General features: G+C 41.9%; 2 protein-coding genes across 2 annotated transcripts in view; one reads left to right on the top strand and one right to left on the bottom strand.

Annotated features, from left to right (window-relative positions):
- Positions 1-19,714, bottom strand: part of LOC310648308 (cullin-1-like) — a gene marked incomplete at its 5' end in the record, with an annotated part of 390,312 nt that overhangs the window by 189,288 nt on the left and 181,310 nt on the right. Inside the window, one exon of the mRNA XM_083376075.1 lies at positions 1,733-1,863. Coding sequence (XP_083232201.1) covers positions 1,733-1,863 — 131 coding nt within the window. The remainder of the gene's footprint in view (positions 1-1,732; positions 1,864-19,714) is intronic.
- LOC310648221 (uncharacterized protein) overlaps positions 1-19,714 on the top strand; it is a gene marked incomplete at its 5' end in the record, with an annotated part of 797,336 nt that overhangs the window by 717,511 nt on the left and 60,111 nt on the right. The gene's annotated exons all lie outside the window — the stretch shown is intronic.

The raw sequence follows: 19,714 nt of genomic DNA, 5'->3' as shown, positions 1-19,714 counted from the left end.
CATCCTCAAAGTTCCATCCTTCCCAGCAACCTCCTAGTCACGATTGTGATATGGGCATTCAGGAACCAGCTCGCACTTATGACAGCTGCAGCAGCCCATGGTCACATGATCGTCATTTGTGACTTTCTCTGATGGTTTTCCACAAGCAAATGGGGAAGCTGGCAGGGAAGGTTGCAAATTGCTGGGCCCAGCATCAGCCATTCCAAGTCTTGCTGTGCTTGTGCCATGCCGGAACCTTGTATGCCCTCCCCCATTCAGCAGCAGCCACCCCAAATCTTGCTGCACTTACACCGGACCGGACCATCATGCACCCTCCTCCATACCACAGCAGCCACTTACCTGCCTACTGGCCTGTTTGTGAGCCACTTGGGCATTCTGCCAGCTTTCCCATTGATTTGGTTGTGGAAAGCCAGCAGGAAGTTGCAAGGAGGTCCTTGCTTAATGACCCATGAACCTCACTAACAACAGCAACAAGAACTGTTGGGATTGCTGTTGCTAAGTGATGCAGTCACATAATGTTGTGCTTTACGACCACATCACTTAGCAAAGGAAATTTGGGTCCCAATTATGTATTTATTTTTATTTATTTGTTTAGATTTATATACCGCCCTTTTCCCGAGGGACTCAGGGCGGTTTACAGGGCAAATTAAAACAGTGCAATGTACAAATTAAAATAAAATTAAATTAATAGCCCCAAAAGAGTTTAAAATTTTAAATTTAAAACCTTAAAATCCCTCAGTCCAGGCCGGCTAACTCAAATAGCCAGGTTTTTAGGTCCCGGAAAAACGAGCGAAGGTCGGGGGCGATCCGGAGTTCCACAGGCAGTTGATTCCATAGGGCAGGCGCGCCCACCGAGAACGCTCTCCCCCTGGGGATTGCCCGCCGGCACTCCCTGTTAACCAAGGATTACCTGTATGCAGTTCCCTCAATTGCAGCTAGAACTTGATTTCCAGCTCCCAGTAATTTTTGCTACAACTGCTCCAATATGTTTTGAACTGTTCTTAAAATGTGGTGCCTAGAGGTATCACTAGTTCATTATTAATTTCAGCATTATTCCTCAGCCCTTGCAATTACTATATTTATTGCTATTACAGCTTGAGCAAATACTTCTAAGTGATTGAAACTCATTGCCTCTTACACAGGGAATAATTTTAAAGAAAACTTATATGTATAATCTTTAAATGTGGGGCTCCTCTTTCTTTTCTAGCTAGCACAGCAGTAGCTTTATTGTGGCCTGCATGGAACCATTCAGAAAGTACCTGCTTAAAAGCTGAAATAAAGTATGCTCTTGAAGCAATCAAGAATATACTTTTCAAATGCAAACATGCACTGATTTTGTATTCCATCCCCCAAAGTCTATAATAATTATTATCATTTTACATAAATGTATGCAGTTGAAAGCTCCTTTCAGGTTCCTTTGAAAGTAATGTCTTGAACCACACAAAGAGCAACTTAAAATTACTGAAGTATTTTGAACATGCTTGTTCAAATATTCACATAAACAGATTTTTCATAGCACAGCTTAACTGGCAGAAGACTGCAAGCAGCAAGATGATACACCCAATTTTCAGTGAGGAATGCTTCATTCTTACATGTTACATGTACAGTCCTAAAATCTTGACTCATAATGGATATTTATGACCTTCTGAATAAAATCTAGTTACTATCATTTTTTGAAATTTGATTCAATTAATGATATGAATTTAAGACAAGTGTTCAATCCAATACACACATTTAATGCAGCTTCTCCACATTTTTCAATGGCAGCTAGACCCTGATTATGAATGTGAGTTTCCAAAAGTTTTTTCAGTTCTCCAAGGCCATCCTGAATACCAGACACAAGGTTATACATGCGACCCAAATCTGGAAAAAAAGGAAGCAAGATATATTTTAATTTGCATTGATGTTTTTATGTGACCTTCTCATTTCTTCACCTAAGAACTAGCCAAGAAGAGACTAAGATCCGAAAATACACTAAAATAGTCAAAGAACTCTAAATCTAGAACAATGCACCCAGTCTTAGAGAGCAAAATGCCAAGTTAAAGATCTTCATTTCTTCTCAACATTCCATTCAGTTGGGAAAATTTTTCAAAGGGCAAAGTCTCCTTGACATCAATCTGAACTCATCAGCAGGAGGACCTGTCCACATAGTTTTCTTGGCAACAAGACATAGTTCTCTACTGCTTTCTACTTGGCTATTTTCTCAACTTCCTAGTCTAACTTATAGCCATGTGATTTCTTGGTGGTCTCCCATTTAAATATTAAGCAGATCTGAGCCTGCCAAGTTTTTCAAACCAGCCAAAATTGGTTATGTGTTGCCATGTAAAAAAAGGCATGATCCCACAAAAAGCCTGTTTATGAAAGAAACAATCGTTGCTTCTGGGCACAAAATTGCCATGTACTTGGTGAACATGCTAGGCACATTGGCCAGAGAAAATATTCACTTGATACTGAAACAGGAGGAAGTGTACAGTAAAATGAAAAAGAGGATAATATCAAATACAGTGAGGGGAAAAAATATTTGATTCCCTGCTGATTTTGTACATTTGTCCACTGACAAAGAAATGATCAGTCTATAATTTTAATGGTAGGTTTATTTTAACAGAGACAGAATAATAACAAAAAATCCAGAAAAACGCATTTCAAAAAAGTTATAAATTGATCTGCATTTTAATGAGTGAAAGAAAAAAGTATTTGACCCCTTCGCAAAACATGACTTAGTACTTGGTGGCAAAACCCTTGTTGACAATCACAGAGGTCAGACATTTCTTGCAGTTGGCCACCAGGTTTGCACACATCTCAGGAGAGATTTTGTCCCACTCCTCTTTGCAGATCCTCTCCAAGTCATTAAGGTTTTTGTTGCGGAACAATTAACATTCCGACCAGAGGAGGATAGACCGTGGTTCATTTGCATGGTGAATATCAAAGAAAAGAAATCCAAGGCATATTCTATTGTAAAACTTTTAATGAGAAAACAAAAGACCTAAACTGACTACATTCTCTCATTGTTGTGATTCAGGGTCAGCCTGTGGGTTCGGCAGTTGGGTCGGATGATTCAGAGGAGGAGGAGGGGGGTGTTGGAGAGGTTGCTGAGGGTGTTGGAGAGCTTGCTGATGAGAGCCCTCAGCCAGGCCCCTCCCATCTGGTTACGACGGAGACCCAGCTGTGTGAGCCTGACAGCGTGGATGAAGATGACCCACAGCTGGCCCTGTTCAAGGATGCCCGATGCAGGAGGCAGTCAATCAGGAGTAAACAGAGGAAGGCAATGGGGCGCCTCGGAAGGAGGCAGAGAGAAGCCACGCCCTGAACTGTTTAAAAGGGGAATGCGTGGGAGGGCTGGTTTGCTGAAGGCAACCGTTTGAATAGCTCCTTTTTCATGGTTCGTGTCTTGTTTTGCTCTGTTTGCTTTTGTGTCCATAAATTTAGCAGGCTTAGTTCCAGCCTCTTGCCTTCTTTTTTTTATTGAAAAGTTTTAAAATACATTTTATCTTTAACAATCCCCCCCTCCCCCCACCCCTACCTATCCCTCCCTACCCCTCCCCCCCCTTTCCCCCTCCCCCCCCGACTTCCCAGAGCTAAGTACAAGGTATAAAAACAAAGAACAATCATAAACATCCATATGCTAACAACAATAAACTATTAAATCTATCGCTCTCTAGCTCATATAAGATAACTACAAGCAATATTAATATTACATATAAAAAGAAAAAAAAGAAAAAAGAAAGGAAGACTTATTCAAATGCTAAATGAAACTTTTTAGTCCCATATTTGTTCTGGATATAATCAATCCATTTTTTCCACTCCATAATATAACGTTCTTGCGAATGATCTTTCAAGCCTCTTGCCTTCTTGTAAAGGGGTTGTCCCTGCCTTATCTGCAGGGCCGGTAGTAGGCCGGTACAGAACACTCATCAGGCAGAAGAGAAAAGTAAAAAGTAACTGTGAGAAACTTTTTCTAGGCATGCGCACAAAACAGTCTGAAACCATAACATAGCTGGATTCACTATGGTTACATGATAAGATAATAACACAGGTGCAGAGAGCAGGGGGAAATGTACAGATAGAAATGAGCGAAGCTGGCAAAACTAAAAAAACACGCAGTGACAGTTTTGAGGCTGTTTGGCAGCTTGAACCTTCAGCTCCCTTCACAGATTTTCTATGGGATTAAGGTCTGGAGACTGGCTAGGACACTCCAGGACCTTAATGTGCTTCTTCTTGAGCCCCTTCTTTGTTGCATTGGCCATGTGTTTTGGGTCATTGCCATGCTGGAATACCCATCCACGACCCATTTTCAATGCCCTGGCTGAGAGAAGGAGGTTCTTACCCAAGATTTGACAGTACATGGCCCAATCCATCGTCACTTTGATGCAGTGAAGTTGTCCTGTCCTTCATGGCATAGTGTGTTACCAATTGTTTTCTTGGTGACTATGGTCCCAGCTGCCATGAGATCATTGACAAGATCCTCCCATGTACTTCTGGGCTGATTCCTCACCGTTCCCATGATCACTGAAACTCCACGAGGTGAGAACCCAGATTCTTGGGGGCAATATGCTGACTCTGTAAACTGCTTAGAGGGCTGTAAAGCACTGCTTTCTTAGGGTACCACCGGTTAAGGAATGCCGGCGGGTTATTACCAGGGGAAGGGCGTTCTCTGTGGGTGCGCCGGCCCTTTGGAACCAGCTTCCCACGGAGCTTAGGACCGCCCCCGACCTTCGCTCATTTCGTAGGGACTTGAAAACTTGGTTTTTTGAGCTGTCTGGCCCAGACTGAGGGGTTTTGATTATTTAATTAATGGGGTTTTAGTTAAGTTCAGGGATTAATTTAATCTTAGTTTTAATCATTTTTAATTGTATGTGATGTATTTTAACTTTTAATTTTCCCTGTAAACCGCCCTGAGTCCTAAAGAATAGGGCGGTATATAAATTTAAATAAATAAATAAATAAATAAATAAATAAATAAATAAATAAATAAATAAATAAATAAATAAATAAGTCTTAAGTGCTATTGCTATTGCTAAGAAAATATAACAAATGGAGAAAAATCTTTTACTCAAACTTCCTCAAACCCCCAAATAAGTTACACAGATCTAATCCACATATCAAAGGATAACATCTGTAAACACAAATACAGTTAAATTAATTCAGTCTCCCAGTGGAACTGCATATTCACAAGAATAAACATCAGAGATGATATATCTACACACACATGCCCATCAAGTGTCACCGTAGAATCAGCACGTAGACACTTCTACACCAGGACAAGCTCCCCTATAAAAATCTGTCACTGTACCCCAATAAATATTTCTTTCTTCACAACTGTCTGGATCTGGCTGACTAGCTGTACTCAGTATGTGGTCCTCAATGGAACTGCATCTACAGGGAGGGAAGTGTGTAGTGGGGTGCCCCAGGGCTCTGTTCTAGGCCCAGTGCTCTTCAACATCTTCATCAGCAATTTGGACGAGGGGATAGATGGGGAACTCATCAAATTTGCAGATGACAACAAGCTGGCAAGAATAGCCAACACTCCAGAAGATAGGCTTAAGATACAGAAGGATCTTGACAGTCTTGAACACTGGCCGCTATCTAACAAAATGAAATTCATTGGTGAAAAAAGTAAGGTTCTACACTTAGGCAAGAAAAACCAAATGCACAGGTATAGTATAGGTGGTACCTGGCTCAATAGTAGTAACTGTGAGAGGGATCTCAGAGTCCTAGTGGAGAATCACTTAAATATTTAATTTAATTTAATTTAATAATATTTATATACCGCCCTTCTCCCTGAGGACTCAGGGCGGTTCACAGGGCAGAATAAAATACTAAATACAAATATGAGCCAGCAATGTGCTGCAGATGCTAAAAAAGCCAACACAGTGCTAGTCTGCATTAACAGAGGGATAGAATCAAGATCATGTGAAGTGTTAATACCACTTTACAAGGCCTTGGTAAGGCCACACCTGGAATACAGCATCCAGTTTTGGTCACCACGATGTAGAAAAGATGTTGAGACTCTAGAAAGAGTACAGAGAAGAGCAACAAAGATGATCAGGGGACTGGAGGCTGAAACATATAAGGAATGGTTGCTGGAATTGGGTATGTCTAGTTCAGGGGAAGGCAACCTCGGCTCTTTGCTGACTCAGGAATTGTGGGAGTTGAAGTCCATGAGTCATAAAAGAGCCGAGGTTGCCTACCCCTGGTCTAGTTTAACAAAGAGAAGGATGAGGGGGGACATGATAGCTGTGTTCCAATATCTCAGGGGTTGCCACAAAGAAGAGGGAGTCAAGCTATTCTCAAAAGCACCTGAAGCAGGACAAGAAGCAACGGATGGAAAATAATCAAGGAGAGAAGCAACCTGGAACTAAGGAGAAACTTCCTGACTGTTAGAACAATTAACCAGTGGAACAACCTGCCTCCAGAAGTGGTGAATGCTCCAACACTGGAAGTTTTTAAGAAAAGACTGGCCAGCCATTTGTCTGAAATGGTATAGGGTTTCCTGTCTGAGCAGGGGGTTGGAATAGATGACCTCCAAGGAACCTTCCAACTATTGTGTTGTTGTTGTTGTTGTTGTTGTTGTTAGCTGCAAAGTCGTGTCAGACCCATCGCAGCCCTATGGACAACGTTCCTCCAGGCCTTCCTGTCCTCTACCATCTTCTGGAGTCCATTTAAGCTCAAGCCTACTGCTTCAGTGACTCCATCCAGCCACCTCATTCTCTGTCGTCCCTTTCTTCTATTGCCCTCAATCTTTCTCAGCATTAGGCTCTTCTCCAGTGAGTCCTTCTTTCTCATTAGGTGGCCAAAGTATTTGAGTTTTAGCTTCAGGATCTGGCCTTCTAAAGAGCAGTCAGGGTTGATCTCCTCTAGGACTGACCGGTTTGATCGCCTTGCAGTCCAAGGGACTCGCAGGAGTCTTCTCCAGTACCATAGTACAAAGGCCTCAATTCTTTGGCGCTCAGCCTTTTTTATGGTCCAACTTTCACTGCCATACATTGCAATTGGGAAGACCATAGCCTTGACTATACGCACTTTTGTTGACAGGGTGATGACTCTGCTTTTTAGTGTGCTGTCTAGATTTGCCATGGCTTTCCTCAAAAGGAGCAAGCGTCTTTTAATTTCTTGGCTACAGTCCCCATCTGCAGTGATCTTGGAGCCCAGGAAAATAAAATCTGTCACTACCTCCATTTCTTCCCCATCTATTTGCCAGGAATTGAGAGGGCCGGATGCCATGATCTTGGTTTTTTTAATGTTAAGTTTCAATCCAAGTTTTGCACTCTCCTTCTTCACCCGCAACAAGAGGCTCTTTAGTTCTTCTTCATTTTCTGCCATTAGAGTGGTATCATCTGCATATCTTAGGTTGTTGATATTTCTTCCGGCAATCTTAATTCCAACTTTTGATTCATCAAGCCCTGCCTTTCTCATGATCTGCTCTGCATATAAGTTGAATAGGCAGGGCAACAATATACAGCCTTGCCGGACTCCTTTCCCAATTTTGAACCAATCAGTGGTTCCGTGGTCCAGTTCTCACTGTTGCTTCTTGGCCCACATATAGGTTTCTCAAGAGACAAATAAGATGGTCTGGTACGCCCATCACTTTAAGAACTTTCCACAGTTTGTTATGATCCACACAATCAAAGGCTTTAGCATAGTCAATGAAGCAGAAGTAGATGTTTTTCTGGAACTCTCTAGTTTTCTCCATGATCCAGCGTATGTTGGCAATTTGATCTCTAGTTCCTCTGCCTCTTCGAAATCTTTCCTGTACTTCTGGTAGTTCTTGATCCACATACCTCTGGAGTCTAGCTTGTAGGATTTTAAGCATAACTTTACTAGCATGAGAAATGAGTGCAATGGTGCGATAGTTTGAACATTCTTTGGCACTGCCTTTCTTTGGAATTGGAATGTAAACTGATCTTTTCCAATTCTGTGGCCACTATTGAGTTTTCCAAATTTGCTGGCAAATTGAGTGTAGCACTTTTACTGCATCGTCTTTTAAGATTTTGAATAGCTTAGCTAGAATACTGTCACCTCCACTAGCTTTATTGTTGCTCAGCTTTTCTAAGGCCCACTTCACTTCACATTCTAGGATGTCTGGCTCGAGGTCAGTGACCACCTCACTGTGATTATCAGGGACGTTAAGCTCATTCTTGCATAGTTCTTCTGTGTAATTTTTCCACCTCTTCTTAACCTCTTCTGCCTCTGTTAGGTTCCTGCCATTTTGGTCCTTTATCATGCCCATTTTTGCATGAAATGTTCCCTTCATCTCTCCAATTTTCTTGAAAAGATCTCTGGTCTTCCCTATTCTATTGTTTTCTTCTATTTCTTTGCACTGTTCATTTAAGAAGGCATTCTTATCTCTTCTAGCTATTCTCTGGAATTCTGCATTCAATTGGGCGTACCTTTCTTTTTCTCCCTTGCCTTTCGCTTCCCTCCTTTCCTCAGCTATTTGTAAAGCTTCCTCAGACAGCCATTTTGCTTTCTTGCATTTCTTTTTCTTTGGGATGGTTTTGGTTGCTACCTGTTCTACAATGTTGCGAACCTCTGTCCATAGTTCTTCAGGCACTCTGTCTATCAGATCTAATTCCTTAAATCTATTTGTCACCTCTACTGTATATTCAACAGGGATATGATTTAATTCATACCTGAGTGGCCTAGTGCTTTTCCCTACTTTCTTCAGTTTAAGTCTAAGCTTTGCAAAGAGAAGCTCATGATCTGAGCCACAGTCAGCTCCTGGTCTTGTTTTTACTGACTGTATAGAGCTTCTCCATCTTTGGCTGCAGAGCATATAGTCAATCTGATTTCTGTGTTGACCGTCTGGTGATGCCCATGTGTAGAGCCGTCTCTTGGGTTTTTGGAAAAGAGTGTTTGCTATGACCATTGTATTCTCTTGACAAAATTCTATCAGCCTGTGCCCTGCTTCATTTTGTACTCCAAGGCCAAACTTGCCTGTTATTCCAGTTATCTTTTGGCTTCCTACTTTAGCATTCCAATCCCCCATGATGATAAGGACATCATTTTTGGTGTTAGTTCTATAAGGTGCTGTAGGGCTTCGTAGAACCGGTCAATTTCATCCTCTTCATCACTGGTGGTTGGGGCATAGACTTGGACTACTGTGATATTGAATGGTTTGCCTTGGATTCGAACTGAGATCATTCTGTCATTTTGAGGATTGTATCCCAGTATTGCTTTTCCTACTCTTTTATTGACTATGAAGGCTACTCCATTTCTTCTGAGGAATTGTTGCCCACAGTAGTATACCTGATGGCCATCTGAATTAAATTCACCCATCCTGTCCATTTTACTTCGCTGATACCTAAGATGTCGATGTTCAGTCTTGCCATCTCTTGTTTGACCACGTCCAGCTTTCCTTGATTCATGTATCTTACTTTCCAGGTTCCTATGGAGAAAAAATCTTTACAGCATCGGACTTTCCTTTCACCACCAGACACATCCACAGCTGAGTGTCCTTTCGGCTTTGGCCCAGTCGCTTCATTCTTTCTGGCGCTACTAGTACTAGCCCTCTTCTGTTCCCCAGTAGCATATTGGACGCCTTCCGACCTGAGGGGCTCATCTTCCAGCGTTATATCTTTTTGCCTTTTGGTACTGTCCATAGGGTTTTCATGGCAAAGATACTGGAGTGGGTTGCCATTTCCTTCTCCAGTGGATCACGTTTTGTCAGAACTCTCTGCTATGACCTTTCCGTCTTGGGTGGCCCTGCACGGCATAGCTCATAGCTTCATTGAATTACACAAGCCCCTTCACCACGACAAGGCAGTAATCCATGAAGGGGTTATTATTATTATTATTATTATTATTATTATTATTATTATATTATTATTATTATTATTATTATTATTATTATTATTATTTGCACAAACCTGGCTCGAGTTGGAACCCCAAATTATTCTTCTGAGAGTACCAAATTAATGAAAGAGGATCTCAGAGAAAAAGATGAGTCATCCTGATATTGATAACAATATTAGCCACTCAGTGTCATCTTGCACTGCAAGATGAGCAGCATATAAATTTGATCAATAAATATAAATACTGATAAGTTGGAAAACGTGAAGGCAAATCATAAAATTGATTTGTGAGCAGCCTGAAAAAATGCACAATTATATAGGCATTCAGAAGACCATATTTTGGGGGCAAAGTCTAACCAACTCTTCCTGCCACTGTACACTCAACTGGAAGTAAGCCTTTTTACATCATCCAGATTTTGAATAAACAGTCACAAAACTCTCAAGAGCTATAGGAAATGCAAATACAGCTCCCCTTTAACTTTCTAGGACAGGGGTCTTCAAACTTGGCCCTTTTATGACTTGTGGACTTCAACTCCCAGAATTCCTCAGCCATCATGGCTGAGGAATTCTGGGAGTTGAAGTCCACAAGTCATAAAAGGGCCAAGTTTGAAGACCCCTGCTCTAGGAGAAGGCAGAGAGGTCAGGAAGTAAAAGGGGCAGGGCCAACCTTACAACATTCTGTGTAGCAAACTAAATATGGCATTGGTGGTACAGTGAATATAAAAAGTCTAAACACCCATTAAAATGGCAGGTTTTTGAGATAGTATATCCAGTATATTCCATAGTATATCCAATGCCTTGGAAATTTTTGTGTATCCTTGTCCTGACTGTTACCTTCCTACAATGAGATCCCTTTGATGTTTTGTAAACTCTTTGCAGACCATGGCTTTTGCTGTAAGAGGTAGCTGAGTAAAGGTCAGAAAAATCCAACAAGCACAGCTGAACGTTATATGGACTTGATCAGAGTCACTTTTAATTGATGGCAGGTGTGTACTGACTACTTTTTAACATAAGTTTGAATGTGATTGCTTAATTCTGAACACAGCCACACTCCTACTTACAGGTGAAACTCGAAAAATTAGAATATCATGCAATAGTTCATTTATTTCAGTAATGCAACTTAAAAGGGTAAACTAATATATGAGATAGACTCATTACATGCAAAGCAAGATAGTTCAAGCCGTGATTTGTCATAATTGTGATGATTATGGCGTACAGCTCATAAAAACCCCAAATCCACAATCTCAGAAAATTAGAATATTACATGCAGTCAATAAAACAAGGAGTGTACCTAAAACAATATCGGACCTTTGAAAAGTATAAGCATGCATATGTACTCAGTACTTGGTTTGGGCCCCTTTTGCAGCAATTACTGCCTCAATGCGGCCTGGCATGGAAGCTATCAGCCTGTGGCACTGCTGAGGTGTTATGGAAGACCAGGATGCTTCAATAGCGGCCTTCAGCTCTTCTGAATTGTTCGGTCTCATGTCTCTCATCTTTCTCTTGGCAATGCCCCATAGATTCTCTATGGGGTTCAGGTCAGGCGAGTTTGCTGGCCAATCAAGCACAGTAATCCCACGCTCATTGAACCAGGTTTTGGTGCTTTTGGCAGTGTGGGCAGGTGCCAGGTCCTGCTGGAAAATGAAGTCAGCATGCCCATAAAGCTCGTCTGCGGAAGGAAGCATGAAGTGCTCCAAAATCTCCTGGTAGACGGCTGTGTTGACCCTGGACTTAATGAAGCACAGTGGACCAACACCAGCAGATGACATGGCTCCCCAAATCAACACAGACTGTGGAAACTTCACACTGGACTTCAAGCATCTTGCAGTGTGTGCCTCTCCATTCTTCCTCCAGACTCTGGGTCCTTGGTTTCCAAATGAGATGCAAAAGTTGCTCTCATCAGAAAAGAGGACTTTGGACCACTGAGCAACAGACCAAGTCTGTTTTTCTTTAGCCCAGGTAAGACGCTTCTGACGTTGTTTGTTGTTCAGGAGCGGCTTGACAAGAGGAATACGACATTTGAAGCCCATGTCCTTTATATTCTAAAGGATTTTGAGGAAATTATTAAAAAAAAGAAAACAATAAGAACTTCTTGTCTGAAAGAGCTGGAAAACAAATATTTGCTGACATCTAGTGGACAATCAGAATATAGCACATTAAAGAGAATGCCCAGAAACAAAGAAAAATCTATTCCCATGAACTCTAATAACCTTTAAGAAGATAATTGCTAGGGAACAAAGAAGAGATTGTATACTGGGCCACCTATAAGATTGGAAAGTGTTTGAAGGAAAAGAAATACTTTGATTGTGGTCTAAATTTATGAACTGTTTAAAAACTTTGATCTATGACTAATTTTTGAGAGGGAAAGTTACAGGAAGGATTTAAGGTGGCTAAATATACTGAATTGCAAGTCTGACTGGTTGACAATTGACTCTTGAAAGAAAGAATTATTATAAAACATTGATTTTACTGAAACCTTGACAATAGAAAATTACAGTGGATTATAAAAATTATGTATAAAGACAAGAACTATACAAAATTGGACTGTTTGGATTTTGAGTTCTAGCCAGCTTGACAAGGCTAATTACAGAGACTATGGCACTTATGATGGATTACTCGAAAGGGGGAGACAACATGGATATGACATATTCATCAAAAAATGACAGAAAGCCACACTTAATATCTACTCTTGAAGGATTCAGCTGGAAAGATCAAAGACCTCTAGAAGCAACATTCCAAGATAAGACAAATACTTTCCAAGAAGAAAGTTATGCAATGCTATGACAGATACAAATCATAATAGCTCTAAACCATGAGGAGATTAAACACAACTTTGATAACATAAATGAATACACTTCTAATTTAAATTTACAGTCAAAAAACATTCAAAGAACGATGGTGAAGAATGAACAAACAAATCAGATAACAGAATGTGAACTAGAAAAAAATGACTTAATTGGCGAAGTCACAAATGAAGGAAATTAAACTTAATACAAACAAGAAAAATCTCACAAGATTTGGATTCAACAATAAATATGGAAAAGATACCTTATGCATTAGAACGTCAAAATAAACCTGAGAAGAAGACTTAACAAAATGGACACTGCTAGGAGAATCACTGTTTGGGAGACAAAAATCATACATCTTACATATTATGTATCCTCTACACCTAACAACAACTATAAAAATACAAGAACTGTTTGACAAGTCGAAAATATTAATTTGGAAAATAATTTGGCAAAGGAAGAAGATTAGAGACGGGTTTAAGAGACTTGACTTGCCCTACCAGATGAAATATTATACCAGCAAACACTTGTTTGAATATGGCTGAATAAACAAATAACTTTGGCTATAAAGGGGCTTTAGAATAAGTGGGATAAGAGATATAAGTAATATGGTATTTTTTGATAAGATACAAAAAGTAAAAATATTGGTGTGATGAAAGTGAAGGAAAAGTTTGAACTTTAAAGACAAATTAAGTTTGAAAAGATTTAGGATTAAATGATTGAAATATTGAGGGGAAATTAGGCTTAATAAGAACTTTGAAAAAAGGATATATAGTGATTTAATTAATTTTTACAAATTGTAGTGAAATATAAATTGATTAGAAAAGATGTTATAGGTAGATGTTATGATAGATAAGTAGTATAGTATTTCTATAATACATGAAATATGAAAATACTGGGATGATATATTTAAGTGGAAAATTTGGATATTTAGATGTTAATTATTGAGAAAATTATGATTGATAAGAATTGTTTGAATATTATGGAGAAATTTAGCTTAAACAAGATTTATGAAAATAAGATATATGGTGAATCAATAAGATGACTTTTATGAAAATAACATAAGTTGATAAGAAAAAAATGCTATATATGGACACTATTATTGTTGGTATAAATATAGAAGAAAATGTTTTTATTTAATCATTTATATATGAATAATCTCGCGCCCCGCAGGCCCGACATTCAGCAGGGGGCCGACATGAGGGAGGGAGGGGTGTAAATAGGGGAGGGGCGGATGTTGGCGTGTTTGGGTGGAGTATGGGCGTATGCCTTGGGCTGGTATTTAGCAGCGTTGGTTGCGGGTAGCAGCCAACGCTGACTTCGTTTTTCCTTTGGACTGCTGTTTGCTTTGCAATAAATTTTTCCTGTGGACTCAGCACTCGTTCTGGCTGCGTTATTTTCTGCTCTTCCGGACGGGGCTGAGAGCATGTCATCTTGGTGCGGCAGGTGTTGTCTAAGCTACAGGAGGTGCGGCTATACGTAAAATTGTCCAAGTGCGAATTCCACAGGACGCAATTGGACTACCTAGGATATAGGATTTCCGCGGCGGGGGTGGAGATGGACCCCAAGAAGGTGGAGGCTATCCAGCAATGGCAAGCCCCACGGACACGACGCCAGTTGCAAAGCTTCCTAGAAGCTTTGGAAATGTGGCGGCATCATGAACCAAGACAACACGCTGTACACCAGGCACTAAAGTTGTTATTGTAAAAAATCAATAAAACTCTTACCCCCCCCAAAAAAGAAAGTGGTAAGGATAGGGAAAGGAAGATGTACTTTTCTCATGTGACACAGAAAATGCAGGTGCTACTGTGCCCGCTTCACCAGTGTCTCGCTGTTGAGTGACCAAGCCACCAAGAATCCTTTAAAATAGTGGTCCCCAACCTTTGTGGCTTGGTGGCCTAGTGCAGGGCTTTTCAACCGGTGGTACGCGTACCACCAGTAGTATGCGAGCCCCTGGCTGGTGGTACGCAAGCCCAGCCTAGCTAATTATAGTGGGGGAGGGAACGAATCAAAACGGAGCTGCACAGACCTGGAGATCAGCTGGAGCTGCAGAGCTCGCCAGAATCCCCAGGATCTGTGGCGACATGCTAATTGGAGCTTCCAGTGCACCCGGAAGAGAAGAGGAGGAGGGCGGAGAAAAGAAAAAGTATAAAAGGGGCAGACCGGCCTGTTTTTAGAGGAACAGCGAGTGGAGCGGCGAGCGAGGAAGGGTGAGTGAGCAAGTGGTATGTTTGGGGGGGAAGGGCTAGCAAGCAAACGGCTCCTGCCCAGCTCACTTGCGGAAAACATACTGCTTGCTAAGTGAAACTCCAGGATCAGCGCTGGGTAGCCTGCTGATCCTGGGGCTTCAGTTAGCAAGCAGCCTATTTTCTGCAAGCAACTGAGCCGGGCAGGAGGCCGCAATCGGCTGAGCTGCGCTCAGAAGTCACGCTCAGAAACGCTGATCCCGGGCTGCTGCCCAGCTCAGTTAGCAAGCAGCCTCTTTTCTGCAAGCAAGTGAGCTGGGCAGCAGCCCGGGCTCAGCATTTCTGAGCGCGACTTCTGAGTGCGGCTCAGGTGATCCCGGGCTGCTGCCCAGCTCACTTAGCAAGCAGCCTCTTTTCCACAAGCAAGTGAGCTGGGCAGGAGCCTGGGATCAGCTGAGTTGCACTCAGAAGTCACGCTCAGAAGTCGCGCTCAGAAATGCTGATTCCAGGCTCCTGCCCAGCTCACTTGCTTGCGGAAAAGAGGCTGCTTGCTAAGTAAGCTGGGCAGCTTACTGGGCAGACTCTAGGCAATACAGGACTTGGTGTTGGACTCTCCTCTTCTGCTTCCTCTACCTTCCCTATCGATACCTCCTCTTTCACAGCTACAGAAGGTTTATCATTACATTCTTTTACAGTAACAGGGGTGTCACTAAACACAATAGGATCAACACCAATGCTTTCCTGCTCTAGCTTGTTCCAACCTACATGTTCTAGAAACTTAGCACTAGCACTACAATACACAGTAGTGGTACCTTGGTCCCAAAACCTAAAAGACCTGTGGTTGGAGTCGTAGCCTACAAAAAACAATTGTCTTGCTCTATGCTGTCCCTTTCGCCTCAGTTGTGCTGGAATATGAACCCATGCTGGGGCTCCAAATGTGTGTAAGTAACCTAGATCAGGTTTTCTACCATGCCAATGTGTGTAAGGTAGTTCACCAGTTGAGGAATGAACCACAACGTTTAAGATGTGGTTGGCACACATTGCCGCCTCTCCCCACAGTTTCTCGGGTAATCCGGAATCGGACAACAATGTTCTTATCATAGCTTGCAGCGTTTGCCCTCGTCGCTCAACAAATGCGTTGTGCTGGGGTCTGTAAGGGGTAGAACGCTTATGTTCAATGCCGGCTGTCTGTAACATGGCTACAAAACGTATATTGTTAAACTCAGTACCATTATCTGTTACAATACACTGAACCTTCCTTTTCATTTTTCTTTCAACAAACTTCAGCCAGTTTGCAAAATTCTGAAAAGTGTCTGCTTTTGTTTTCATTAAATAACAAAAACCATAACGTGAATAATGGTCCATGATACTCAGAATATAGCATGCTCCACCAATACTAGGTTTCATAGGGCCAATGATATCTGCAAACACTACCTCTAAAGGTACAGTAGTCTTAAAACCATTAGTCCTGTTTGCAGGAGTTACCTTGCTTTTCTCCTGGCTACACGCATTACAATTCAAGTACTTCTGACACGGTTTCAGTTTTATCCCTTTAGCCAGTTCAACAGTCTTTCGTAGCGTATTGAAATTCACATGCCCTAAACGTCTATGAAGCAGATGGATACAATCATCATATGGTTTTTTGTTCTCATAGACAGAACCAGCATGAGCCATAATTCCTGGGTTGTCAGTGAGAACAAATAAATCGTTCTTCAGGTTAGCGGTAGCTCTGGTACCATCCTTTTCAATAATACAATTATCTCCCCTGAAGGTCACTACAAACCCAGCCTGTACCAATGCCTTCACAGATAACAAATTAAACTTTATTTTAGGCACATATAACATTGGTAAATGTTCATTAATATGTGGACAGTATGCACTACCTTCACCAGAGGCTTTCATTCTCCAGCCATTTGCTAAAGACACATACTGTTTACTCTTAATCATATGGGCAAATCTCTCTTTAGTCTTATACACTGAGAAGCCCCACTGTCAACCACCCACAAATCATGGTTTAAGGATGTTGGAGAACCAGAAACAGCTAAACCAACATCTTTTCTTATTCTCCTATTGCTATCTTCATTCTGTTTCTTGCCCTTCTTACAAAATCTAGCAATATGTCCTTTAGCCCCACAAGAATAACATTTCTTAACAGTATAAGCAGTAGTAGATTGTTGTTCCTCTTGTGGTTGTGTCTCTCTCAGCTGGTCTCTGTCTTGCCTTCTTCTGGACTCTTCTAGCAATCTCCCAGTTATGTTTGTTAATGTTAGTTCCTCTCTGGTCAGGACTTCTAAAGACGAGACATATGAATCATAGCTCTCATCCAAAGATGAAAGAATGATATACACCTGATGCAGCTCCGAGAAAACCAGCCCCTTTTCATGTAGCTCTTGCAAAAGTTTCTTCATGAATGCCAGATGAGCTAACATGTCCCCATCCTTCTAAAGATGAGCACTAAACAGTTTGCACGTAAGGTGTATATGTGCACCCACACTATCACGAATATAAATTCTTCGCAAAATGTCCCAACACCTAGCAGCAGACTCCTCACCACGGATATGGACAAGCTGCTGGTCATCCAGTGTTAGTCCAATTAGGCAAAGAGCTCTTTCGTTGTCTTGGTTAAATTTCTCTATTTTCTTTGCATCGTCCTCATCATCTGGATCCCAAGCGGTTGCGTCTGGTGGGTCGTGAACTACAGCCCATAGTCCTTCCTTGTGCAGAAGCAAGCAGCATTTCATGGACCAGGAAACATAGTTTGTCCCATCTAACCGGGTTATCCAGGAAATACCTGTTGCTTGTTCTTGTGCCATTTCCAGTTGAAGAGGTAACACACAAAAACTCAGCTATTATGATATGGTACTGTGTATGCTAGCTCTCAGAACGTCACTGGGCCCATAACCAATGACAGGGTTTGTGCAGAATATCTCCTGAGCCAACAAGGAGAATGCACAGAAGAAGTGGTACTGAGAGTAGTCAGGTTTTGCACAGCAACCACACTGATACACTGAGGTGTGTAAAAAAGGAAAAAACTTTACTTTTAGAAGTAGCACAAGTCAAGAATAAACAGTCCAGGTCATACATGGGTACAGAGAAGATATCAACAGTTCAAGAGTTATCCAATACAAAGTTGTCTTACCAGTCCAAAAGTCAAAAACACAGTTCTTCGGGTTTAGCAAACAGTAGCAAAACCACAATCAACAATAATCAGCAAGCAATGTAACAGAGTAACTAGCACACACAGAGAGAGAAGCTATGTCTCTAGCTCCCTCTTATGGCCGTTGAAAGAACACAGCGTTGGCCAATCATTACACATTTAAAGGGATACAATACATTACAAATCATGGCTTATATATTGCCAACCCAACCAGTTAGGCTGTAATCATATGACTAACAGTTCCCACTCGGCCTCTCACAGGACCCGGGCTGCCTGCACTGGCGGGAAACGCTGTGCTTCTTTTTCCGCAGCGGTGGAGCACAGGCATCACTTGGCAACGGACTCTGCGAGATGCGCCTTTGCAGTGGGTTTCCCCTTCTGTTAGATATTGGAGGTTTGAAAGGCAAGCTGCTCCTGGGACATAAAAGTAGAGGGTCCAAACGGCGAGAGTGATGCAGCTCTCTGACTCTCTGCTTCAGGCTAAAACAGTCTCAAACTTGGGTCCAGAGATTACTTCGCCCGAAGGAAGGGTGACTTGGTGGCAATGCGGGTTTGTGTCCCTTCCTTTGGAGAAGGGAGAAAAGCGTCGCTCTCTTCCTTTGGGCGGGTGCAAATGTAACTTAAGAATGGTAGCAATGCAGCCAGAAATGGGTATCTCTTGACAGCACTAGGGAGAGCTATGGGAAGAACGATGTACACAGAGAGGATTGGGGAACCTGGCTAAAATGCTGGGCTCTGGTAGGGGAAAAATGTCTGGGAGAAGTAGCCAGTTCGTAATGTACATGCCTGAAAACAGGAGGTGAACCAGCGACATCCCCACCCTGCCTCTGTGCGTGCACAGGCAGGGCCCTGATGTTGGTGGTTTTACTTCGCCCAGCCGCTCCGTGTGGATGAGAATGCGCCACTGCCTGCCAAAACCAGGCTGGGATCTGGGCAGTGTAAGCACAGGACAATGGGAGGGAAGGAGGGAGGGAGGGAAGGAAGGAAGGGACAAAGAGGGAGAGAAGGAAAGGAAAGAAAAGAAAGAAAGAAGGAAGGAAGGGACAATGGGAGAGAGGGAAGGTACCCATCCCAGTCCCACTCCCCTCCACCAGAGACCCACGGATCCCCCCCACAGGCACCTAGCAAACTGAGTGATGAGCTGGCCATTGATCACATGACCCTGGGACACTGAATGTTATAAGTATGAATCAGTTGCCAAGCATCCGAATGTAAATCACATGACTCTGGGGATGCTGCAAAAGTCATAAGTGTGAAAAATGGTCATAATTCACTTTTTTCAGTGCCATTGTAACTTGGAACAGTCACTAAGCGAATTGTTGTAAGTCGAGGACTACCTTTACTTTATCATTTTTTTCCTTTTTTTGCTCAAGTTTTTGACACCTTGCTGGGCAACTGGTGGTACTTGGATATTGCCTTATCCTAAAAGTGGTACAATGGGTGAAAAGGTTGCAAAGCCCTGGCCTAGTGGAGAGGGGGGAGAGGGGAACTGGACTGCACGCATGTGCAGTTCAACTTTTTTTTTATTAAAGAGTTTTACAAAAAAAAAAATCAATACATATCCCCAAAACCCACCCACCCCAAACCACCCCCCTTCCCCCTCCCGCTTCCCAGAGCTAAATACAGGGTTATAGATATAATAATCATATTCTAACTAAAAATTATCCATAATATAAAATTAACCAAATTCATAATGTGCTTTAACTCCCCTTTAACATAGATACATACAAAGTACTAACACTAAAATTAATAACAATATCCCTCTAAAATCTACTCATAAGCTAAATGGAACTT

The sequence above is a fragment of the Vipera ursinii genome, assembly GCF_947247035.1.
Source record: "Vipera ursinii genome assembly, chromosome: W".
NCBI classification, from domain to species: domain Eukaryota; kingdom Metazoa; phylum Chordata; class Lepidosauria; order Squamata; family Viperidae; genus Vipera; species Vipera ursinii.
The sequence above is the reverse complement of the archived record's forward strand: the minus strand, read 5'-3'. Positions and strand labels throughout refer to the sequence as shown.